The sequence below is a fragment of the Alosa pseudoharengus genome, unplaced genomic scaffold (genome assembly GCF_046254945.1).
Source record: "Alosa pseudoharengus isolate Yale_2024_CS ecotype anadromous, Long Island Sound unplaced genomic scaffold, YU_APseudo_1.1 YU_APseudo_1.1_scf_13, whole genome shotgun sequence".
Classification (NCBI taxonomy): domain Eukaryota; kingdom Metazoa; phylum Chordata; class Actinopteri; order Clupeiformes; family Clupeidae; genus Alosa; species Alosa pseudoharengus.
The window spans coordinates 6,815,001-6,826,162 of record NW_027468598.1 but is presented as its reverse complement, the minus strand read 5'-3'; the positions used below and the strand labels follow the sequence as shown (position 1 = coordinate 6,826,162).

Sequence of the window (11,162 nt, the reverse complement as noted above, 5' to 3'; positions counted from 1 at the left end):
TCGGCCTAACTCAGCCCACTGTGTGCATCTGACTTTGCTCTGTCCACAGTGTGCATGCACTGTCAGCAAAATACGCTGTCAAACTCGCTTCCCCTAGGCCTATATTCTTCCCACTAGACATGCAGGATTTGTTATATTATTCTATTTTCCAGGACGGAACACCCTGCAAACATTTAACAAATGATTTCACAGCATGACACGTTTGCTAGATTTATATGCCAACTGTTTGTTATTTGCCTATGCTAACAACTTTTTTGGACTATGGATTATCACTATTATTTTTACCACAACAAACCACAACAAACACTACTCCTAGTCCAATAAATATTGCATAAGATAAGGCATGTCATGGTGGGAACCACCCACCAATTTAGCTTACTGCAGTATTCTGCACATGTGCTAGAGGGCGCTTTAATTTCTCAGTGGTGCCGAATAGGCCCCCACAAATTAATAAAAGGCTACATTAATGCAGGCTAAACTTGGTTTGTTCCAGTAATCCTATAGGTAGGTTAGACCTACTATGTTGTTCTGCAACAGTAGCCTACGTTAATTTCAATTAGGCAACAAGCCTATGGGTTATATGTGATGTTTCAATGTTAGGATTAGCCTATGGTGTGAAATTACATCATAGCCAATTTCGATAGGTTGCAGGTTGTCTTAATTTTCGAGTAAAACGCGTTCGTCTTTAAATATCATTGTCTGCTGAACAACCAAATTTAGCTCAGTTTACGTCCATCTATTAAATTAGAAACACTTTCTAAAGGCATGGTGAGAACATGACTTCACTTCCGGTAGCTCTTAAAGCTGTCGCCTGGCGGCGCAACGAGTTACTCCTATTTAGGCTGGCGGTGTCCTCGCACTGTAGACGAAGACGTTGTATTTCCATGTCCGACGCAGTCGCATGAGCAGCAATCTGTGTTTATTTCGGGGGGAAATAAAGATACTGGACTTTCACTGCAGTGCGAGAGAGTAAACACGCACTGTCCAGGGACCAATCTCACCTGCATATCTCTGGAGTTCGCCGTTACACGACAAAACCAACGGAGAGGTCACCTCAAATAAAAAATCTGTGGAGACCTCCGTGGAAGATGGGTTCTCTCTCCGCTATATCTCTTTTCTTTGTGGGAATAGTTGTTGTCCCAGCCCTGGCCGGATACATTGAGGTATGTGTATGTCGTGTACTTTGGCTTACATAGATGGAGTTTCACAAGGTTTTTCTTTTTTAAAAATCAAATTAAGTAAGCTTGGTCAACCTTATTGAAATAAGTGATTAGATTTTTTGTCATAGGGCGAGCCTATTTAACGCAAATCAATGCCTGCTCTTACCTGATCTTTAATTTAATTCCTAATTTTATTTAGTAATGGATGTTAGGTGTTAGGCCTATTTATGACAGAGGTACGTCAGCATCCCTATAATTTGACGGCTGTTGCCTATTCTCATTATAGGCAATCATGCGACACATGTGTTACCATAGAGGTTTAATGTTGTAGGTTTAATGTTTTTTTTTTTTTTGTTATATTATTTAGGCCTTTTTCTTTTTTCTTTTTATCCCATAGAATAATGTTAGAAAAAATGCGGATGACTATTGTAAATTATTAAGCGTGCCAACTCGGATATAAATCTGTCATTTTAAAAATACGCGAAGAACCACCCATGGACGTATGGGTTATTTTCGATGCGGTTCTTGTGGTCCGATCAAGATATAAGTCACGAATAGGCTATTTGGCCATCCTTTCAGCGGTCTATTGGTAGGGTATTTTAAATCTAGATTCTCTGGGCAGGTAGACTAGCAGTAGGCTATAAGGGAGACAAAAGACACACAAAATGGGAACACAGAGGCTACCATGTCAGCCATGCGAGGTCTGATATAATTTAACATTCAATATCCTTACAGTTTACCTTCACACTTGTGTGGTCTGTTCTTGTTATTCCCATAGGCCTGAGCATCCACTCATTCCCATGGCCTAATGCCAAGTGAAATTACGTTTGATCCCATGTTAGCATGGTGTTTCAGAAAACACTTAGGGCTATGGCATTTTTTTGCGGAGGTCAGAAAAGTTGTGTTTGTGATACGAATAAGATTCATTATTATTTTACTGGCGTAGCCTACCCTCAATCATTTGATGCTGCATGCTCTTTCCAATAAGTAATCATCTCTGCCTCTGAGCATAGGCCTAAACACATTGGAGTAGCCTAACTGCAGGAATAATTAAATCAGCTATATATTTTCATACATTATATCATAATTCGCATTTTGCAAAATTCATGTAATGAAATGTATGAGATTATCACTTTGTCCCAGATGTAAACGCTTGATGTGTGCCTTTGTAGAGTTCACGTTTCAGCTGAACATGTTGATTAGGCCTGCATCAGAAACATTGGTAGATCAAATTGTGTGTGTGTTAGGACTGCAGCAATTATTTTCATAGTCAATTATGTTATTATGCTAATTAGTTAGTTGTTTGATAGATAAACTGTCAGAAAATTGTGAAAATAAATGCTCTCTTCAGTTTTGGACATTCAAATTTTTTTTTTAGGTATTTTCTTTTAAAATGACACAACCTGTTAACAGATTACCAAAAAAAATAGTTGGCGGTTAATTGTCCTAGTGTGCGTGTGTGTTGTGGGTGCATGGTGAGTCTTGACGCCTGGGATATTTGTGGATTCTGTGTGGGTTGCTTTGCACTGTCATGAAGAGACAGCTGAGGTGGATAGACCTATAGGACTGCTGTACTGAGTGCCAACACCACAGGCTTTGAACCGAAGTTATGAGCTGTCTTTGCAAGTGCCAGAGAAATACTTAGAGCACTTTTAGACATTCGTACCAGATGCAGATTGCATTCTACGTAGAATGCTGAATAATTTTCAGTAGTTTTAGACCCAAGTTTGTTTTGTGAATGTGAAATTGGTGTTGACACCTTTTGGGTGTAGAGTGGAAGTGTGATCCCATATTCATAATGCTGCTTAGCTTGCTTCAACACATCCCTCCCTTTGCTTGACTTAGTTTGTGTACAGTCACCTGACATCATCTCTGATTCTGATAAGCTGCAAATGTGATCACAAATGACTCATTCTTCTTTGTTTATTGCAAAACCTGTTTCTTATCGAGCATTGCAGGTTAAAGGAAAGGGACTACATTTTAATTGACAAAATCAGTGGATTCGGGAAGCAGGCAGCCATCTTGGCATATATGATGGAGGGATTGCTGTTCACTGCTAGGCACTGGCTGATACGACTTACTGTAGATTACAGCAGTGTGGAATCACAGGAATTTGTTCTCTGTTCAGTTCTCTGTGAACATTTAAGTGTCCTCGGGTGATGAGCAGTACACAGGATCTAGACAAGGAAAATATTGAATAAAATATAGTTTAGACAGTGATTTGGTAGCCTGACAACAAATATACATTACTCTCATGTCATATCTAAATGTATATTGTTGTAGTTTTTTTGTAATATATTGGCAAATGCACAGGAAAATAGTTGGGTGAGTTTGGTGCTGTCAGTGGAACCAAATCTTTGATCTTGTGTATACTTGGGCATTAACTGCTGCGTCTCACGATTGTATCCAGGAGCAAGTGGTTGTGTGGATTTGATACACACACAGAGCTGTGTGTGTGTGGCTGGGTGGGTGTGTGTTGGTTCGGTGATGCTGTAAGGGGGGTGTGTGTGTGTGTTTGTATTTTCACATGACTTTCTGTCTGCTGGCCTGATGCACATGAATGGCGGTGTCTGATGGCCCAGCAGCAATGCATGGCTTTGAGCGAGTGCTCATTGTGTGGCCTGAATGCAGTGTTACAGCAGAGTGACATGCTCCAGGTCCAGATAAAGCCCTATGTCTTTGGTAGGCTAATAGGGATGGAGAGATGGATATCAGAGAACCCCAGCAGTATTGGGGGAACCCTTATCTGCTTGTGTGAATGCAGGTCTTGGCCCCAGTAAAGGTTTTGTTAAAAGACTTGTCCCCTCTACCAAAGTACTGTTCTTTGTGAGAATACATCTGTTGTGTTCACAGCCCTGGTAATTGGCATTTGAATAATGTAAATTAATTGAAATCAATGGGTGTTTGCATCACAATGCTGCTGACCATGGCGGGTTGGTGTAAATAACGCCTGGAAGGAATAAAGGGAAGTTCTCAGTAGCCAGTAGTGGGAGAGGCATATAGCTGGTTGTGTACCTGAAGTTTCAGACCCACATACCTCTGAATCAGAACATGCCCAGCTGATCTTCAAATCCACTGGCTGAATACAAATAATAAACACACTTTCAGTTGTTTGACCAATTGCGCTTTACATTCCAGCAAATCCTCTTAGCTGTAAGAAATGCCCTGAGTTAAGCTCTTCTGAAGAGGAGGGGAAAAGATGTAATCCTGGGTGCATGCCCCACCCCTCCAGTGCAGCAACACACACTAAGAAATACAGACAGACAGACAGACAGACAATTCCATTACACTTCTTTATGAGTGCAAACATGTTTCAGTGAAATGCAGGAATTCTAGACCAGCAACTCTTGTTGCTGCGCAGCCCCGGAGTGCAGGTGGCTCATGTTAACCCATGGGTGTTTAGCTGTGTAATCACACAGCTAATGTGGAGTTGAAAGTACAGAGAATGTCTTCACCAGCGAGCTCTTCTTCATTGCCTCTTCAACCCATTGGCATGGATTACCACCAAAAAAGCATTGAAGAGAGCAGTAATGGGGATTCTGTCTTTCTGAGTGCTGCAGTGGCTGTACCAGTGCCACTGCTTGTGTGTTTGAAGTTCGGCCATTTTCAGCTGTGCATGAGGGTGGGGGGGGGGGTTAAATATAGTGGCCTCAACAGACAATCCCCCATTCTCATGACTCCTGTCTTTGCCTCCTGGGTGCTGTGTGCTCTAATTATCTTAAGTGAGCCTACTGTGCCAGCTCCTGGTTGCTTGGGGTGTCCGCACAAGACCAAATCCTTCTACAGCTCGTTGCAAGTTTAGTCCTTAAAATGAAATCTTTTCAACTCGAGAGATTTGAGTTATAGAGGAACAGTGGTCAAGAGGAGAGTTTTTCTCTCTCCCTCTCTCGGTCAAGACACCAACAGACCATCCCAGTCAGCATCAGCATTGGGTTTGTGGCGCACTGAACAAATCTTGTGGGTCTGATGAAAGCCTTGGCACAGCAGTTCTCTGCACTGCAGTGTATTGTGCTGCTGCACGTAGTTGTATGGCCAAGGATGGACTGGGTTGTTGCATGTGCTATTTGGCTGCTTCTTAGGCTCAGTTTCTCAGTCTGATTGCTCAGTACAACAGAGCAGTTTTCTCAGAGAAAAATCTGTTGCTGGCCTCCCAGCTCGTTTGGTGCAAACATGTTCCAAAATGGGAGACCAAGTTAATTAGTAGCTTGGTCAGTACCATTTGGGAAAGCCGGTATGGTGACCACTTCTTGGCTTTTCTCTGGGTATATGCAACTGTGGTAGCAGTTGCATGCAGGATACAAGTCTCATATTTGCCTTCAGGACTTAATGCCATGAGCCAGACTAGCGTGTGTGCGTGTGCGCGCGTTTGTGCGTGTGTTTGTGTGCAAAACAGCAGAGCAGCGGTGTTGCAGGAGGGGGATGTCACCCCTCCTCTCCCCATTTATCAGTCTCTGTGCTGGAGCTGAGTGGCCTGGGTGGCCCAGTGAGTCATCGCTCCTGTTCGCTCTTTCTTGCCCATGAATAAAATATCTCGTATTCTGTCTAGGAGCCCTGCTCTGCACGCGTGTGTGTGTGTGTGTGTGTGTGTGTGTGTGTGTTTGTGTGAGTGTGTTTGTGCTTGGGCATATGTGCCTGTCATTGTTCCTGTCCCAACTCTAAAGACGATAGCGAGGCTTCAGGTCTTTGTCCCTGATTATCTCTGTGCTGCAGAGAGCCTGTCTCTTGATGTCTGGTCCCGTGTGCGTGATCTCCCTCGGAACCTCCTGATTTCCATGTGGCTGCTCTGCCACTCCCTTTCTTTTGTTTGGGTTTGCTTGTGCACTGAAGCTCACCGTGGGCTGGTTAGTGTATGTGCTTGTTCCTGTTCCACGGGCTGAAGTCTGGTGTGCAGGACTGAGAGCTGTCTGCAGTTCTGTAAATATGTCACTCCTGTGTAGTGTGTGTGTCTCCCTTACCGAGGAAGTGGGAATGTCTGTGTTTGCATGTGTGCAAGCACAAGTGTGAGTTGGCTTTCATCTCGGTAGATGTTTGGGTATCTGTCTCTGGGGTGCCACGAGTCATCCTCATCATGGCTTTTCATCCTGCCCAACCCACCAGTTCATACCTAGACCTTTGAGTCAAACATTATGGGCATGCTTTTAACATTATGAATGGAAGATTACACACAGAGCAGAGAACATGTTTAAAGAGAGGCCATTTTGGTTGGTGTTCTCTTTGGAACAGGCATTATTTTGACTGACTTGCAGTTCGCAGTGATGGTTGCATTCCCCTCTTATTTAATGCATTTGTTTTTTTGAGTTTGTTGTGTATGTGTGATTCTGAATGTGATTCATACTGTGTATTGCCACTTATCTTTCTGTGTTAGTTCTTGCCTGAGCATTGTTACAGCCACAGTGATTGGGAAATGTCTTTCTTGCAGTAGGCATTGGCTTGGGTAACTGTATGTTTGGCTTGGCCTTGCCCTGCAGCTATCTTTGTGCCAAGAATCAACGTAGACTTGGGAGAGGTTTACTTGGCATACCAGCCAGTAGTTGTCTACCTGGCAACCTGCCGAGCCTCTGCAACGCTCTGTTTTTGCTCAGAATCTTGGCCCATGGCCCCATCTCCTTCCCTCCGTCATGTAAGCAGGTAATGGTAATTCAGCACCCATCCGAAGCGAAGATTCTGGGTTTTTTCCGTCTCTTATTTTTCTTCCGTAGTCATTCCAGTCTTGTCACAGTGACCAAGGGGAAGGGGAAATGAAAATGTCCGAATAGCAGGACACGGGTGTGCTGCACTGTAACCTTATACTCCCTGAGAGGGGGGCTCTCTGCTGCTGCTGCTGCTGCTGCCGCCGGCGCTGCACTGATACAGCACTTTATCTGAAGGAGACGCTGAGAAGGACAAAGAGGGAGGAGGGGAAGGGAGGGGCCAGGCACACGGCGCGGAGCCGCTCCACATATCGCGCCGCCCGCCGCCACGCTGCTCCCGCAGGGCATATAAATTCACCTCTAAACACCTCCCGCACTCCCGCTCTGCTTTTTGCTCACGTTCGTTTGGGCTTGTTGTTGTCATCTAGACGCACCCTTATTCCACCGCTGCCGTCTCAGACAGCGAAGTGCATTAGAGCTGCAGCAGCTGTGCTTTCTCTCTCACACTCGGTCTCTACCTCGGTGTTTACTCCGAAAAGGGCTTCACACCACACCCATCCCGTTCCATCCCATCCCACTAATCTGCTGGCAGAGGCGAGAGTACACTTGCTTCCTTTAGCGTAGCCCAGAGAAATCTGGAGCACAGTGAGCGAGCTCCCTCCACTCCCTGAGGAGTCCCGGCCCGCCTCCCTGCCCCTTCCCCCTCCAGATGTGTAGCATCACAGACACAAAGGCCAAAGAGGACGGAGTCCAGCACCATGACATCACCCCCCGCCCAGCCCCCCGCCCTCCTCTTGCTCTCCTGTTTGTCAGGATGTCTATGAGGAAGTGGATCTTCCTTGAACTTGCTGATTGCTATTTGCAGGCGACGGCAGCTTCACCCAGCCATTCTCCTCATGGTCGTGTTGCCCTCTGCAGTTATTTACCAACAGCAGGGGAGATAATCTCATCATCTGCGTGACAATGAACTCATTACAAACATCTAATGATGAACACCATCATCTTGCTGAATTAACAGATGATTTAATTTAGCATACAATGGGAAATAATTTTATCATGTGTGATTGCATCAAACCCACATTTTGAAGTAATGCCCAAAGTGCATGAGACCCTGTGCAATAACTTGATTTAACCTCCTCTGGGTGAGAGATCTAATACAACACGACAGAACTAGTCTCATTTGTAAAACTATTAGATATGATAACGGCCATCAGTCTTTAAGCCAAAGCTAAGTCTGAAATGATCTGGACTGAAAACAACCCTGTGACTGTTAGTGTCTAATAATAAGTTAATTAAATAACATGGTATTTATAGTTTCATGTAAGCCATCCTGATGAGCCCAGTTTATAAAAAACTATACTAATGTTTCAGATGGCTATTTAGCTCTCCTCCTGGCTGCAGTGAGAATTTGCCCTAAAGTGTCCTGTATAGTATTATTGTCTGTCTGCTGTGATGGAAGAGACATGCAGAGCTATCTGGTCTGTTGAAATGTGTACTAAATAAAGGATTAACTGGTTTGGTTCAAATTCAAAAACCTTAATTTACTAATCTTAGTTAGGAGTGGATCTCTATCACTAGCGCAGCTTTTAGCCTTGTTGATGACTAGTTGTGAACTCTTCTCATGTAGTGACAAATTTACGTCTGGCTCTGTGAGAGAGGGGATTTGCCACACATGTTCTGTGTAAGCCTGCGTGAATGTGTGAATGTCTGAAATATTGCTGTGGATTTTTCCATGTTTTTTCTGCTGTTGCTTTTATGCTAGATTATGTAATCGCTCAGTATCTAAAAAGATTTAACCTTATTATGATAATACCCACATTTTGCAACAGCTTCATGAATTTTGTAATAACTATGTTGAACAAAATATGAAACCGATTCTCCCTAGAATAGAATAATACATATTGCAGTGGTTAATACAAAATGCACTGAGCAACACCTGTACTTTGGTGCAGCCACCATAGTATGCTGTGATTTATTACAAATAATTGTGTAAATAATTGTGGGTATTGTTTTGTTGGAATTGTATTGTTGGAATTGTCATTATAGTGCCGAATGTACGATCACAGCCAATAAATTTAGCAGGATTTCGATGTAGCTCTCATTTGTATGACGCATGTGTGTGTCTTTGCTCCTTGGTCCTGCCCACACAGGTTGTTGTGTGCAGGTGTGCTGGGGGAGGGGATGTTATTAGTGTTGTCAGAGGGTAGGGGATCAGTATAGAGCTGAGCTATGTAACCTTACAGGTCATGAGAAGAGTCCAGCTTCCTCTGACTGCAGCTCTAATGACCTAGTGGCACATACCGCCGGGTCCTATTTAGTAACAAATGGCCATGCTGCTTGAAGGAGACCTTTTCCCCCACACTATCTGTTTTTTCTAATCTACCTGACTGACAGTTTTTTTTTTTTTCCTGATTCCATATCTCCTGTGCATTTTCACCTTATCATTCTTGCACTTCTAGTGAAGTAGGCCATTAAGAGCATGTGTAGAGAGCTGTCAAAGGTAGGTGTTCTAACTTGTCCTGAGTCATACTGTTTTAGCATGTGTGTGATTGAGAGGGAGAAAGATGGCAGCAGTCTTCCATATTGGCTGCATGGAGCAGCTGGAGCAAGACAAAAGAAAATGAAGTAGATTGAGCACAGGTGGGGCCACAAGGTCTCGGGAGACGGGCAGTTAGAGGGAGAGAGGCAGTGAAGGGACAATAGGTCACTGTCCAGAATCAATTTCATATGAATAGATCAAACATCTATCCTGTGATGATTGTCCGATGAGAGTCACGCTCCTGATCAACCTCCCGTTATTGAAATGGCAAACGGTGGAAAATTCTAGAGCTCTCTGGATTAACTGTTTGTTCTCTAGAGGCTGCTGTTCGTTCTAATGAGCCGATTAAGAGCGCGGCGTGGAACACAGATACCCTTTGGCAAACATCGGTGGGGCTTTGATATCTCAAATCAGACAACCTGCAGTGTGAAGAGTGTGGAAAGAGGTGGCCATTGTTCAATGTCTGCAGCATAGGAGCTGCTGTTCCGGCTATTTTGGTCGTAAACATCTGGTGTGGTGATGTCAGGAATGTAATCCTCTCAGGACCACGTGGACTGTAAGCCCAGATAGAAAGGGCTGAGGGGGTCGCCTGCTCACATGGCGCACGCACAGAGAGGGAGAGGAGTTGGGAGGCGGGATGGAGGGGTTTGCACAATTTGGCCAATGCAGATAAATATTTAGGGTGGAATGTGTGACGGAAAGGAACAGACCAAAATGGGAGGGGGGGCGAGAGAGAAATAAAGTCAAGCAAATAGGGGGAGAGGGAAGAAAGCAGAGAGGTTTTGAGAGATGGATGAATCTGGGCAAGAGGACTGGAGGGCAAGACTGTTGGGAGAGCTTGCTGCTAGAATGAGGATGGAGATGAAAGGGAAGTGGGAGAGGGTCACTCATGCAGAGCAGAGGGGTTTCTGGAGCCCTCCGTCCAGGCCTATGGCCACTACAGCCAGGGCTCCAGCAGTGTGAGACCCACACAGGGAGTTGGATTGTCCAGCATCCCTCGTTAGAATGATTAAAAAAGATCCCAAATGAATTGCCCTCCTATAAAACCACAATGATGTTTAAAAAGTAGGCTATGCCATCCACAAGAGGTAATGATCAGTACACCAGTTAGAATAGATTTTTCCATTTTCCCTTTTCAGGGACAAGATTCAATTATTTCACCCTTTGTTCAAGTGATCGCCTTGTGTAATAAGAGACGCACACACAGGTATCGGCTGGTTTGTGTGAGTATCCTAGAGTCAAAAATAGGCACAAGAATAAATATCCTAGGTATGGGTAAGAGCACAGTGCTGTGTAAACGCTTTGCTTTGATGCCTGGGCACAGAGGACCCATTGCTGATGACGGTGCAGAAATGCAAAAAAAAATCAGGAGAAAACACTGACACTCTCTCTCTCATGCACATTTTATGTTTACAAATGGTTTCAGCCTTCTGTAAACAGGTTGGAATGAAGCAACTGCATACTCAAATGTCTGCGTTTCATTTTTAGTCTTCGGTAAACAGAGAGAACAGATACCTCAAAGTGAAACTAATTTAACGTCGGAGGGAAATTTCACTGCACTGGGGGCGTCTTGGAACCTTTGCTGTGGGGGTTTATGGGAATATCATGAACATAGCAGAGGAGGATGATTCACTCTCTTCCTCATTAACTCCTCAGCTTCCCTTTTCTGCTTCTACTTTCACTTTTTCTCCCCCCGCCGCCTCGTCTCGTGACAGTGATCGCACTAACAAGGTCGCCGAGGCCAGACTCTGGCTTGAGCCTGTCAAATATATCCCAGTGAAGTGCCCAGGCGGCGTGTAGGAAGGAAGCAGAAAAGTCCGGGGGTGGGCAGAA

The 11,162-nt window shown here is 44.4% G+C and overlaps 1 protein-coding gene across 1 annotated transcript in view; it reads left to right on the top strand.

The window, feature by feature from the left end:
* Positions 1 to 848: 848 nt before the first annotated feature.
* aplp2 (amyloid beta (A4) precursor-like protein 2) overlaps positions 849 to 11,162 on the top strand; it is a 40,113-nt gene continuing 29,799 nt past the window's right edge. Inside the window, exon 1 of the mRNA XM_076281942.1 lies at positions 849 to 1,163. Within this exon, the coding sequence (XP_076138057.1) occupies positions 1,089 to 1,163 (75 nt within the window). The 5' untranslated portion in view covers positions 849 to 1,088. The remainder of the gene's footprint in view (positions 1,164 to 11,162) is intronic.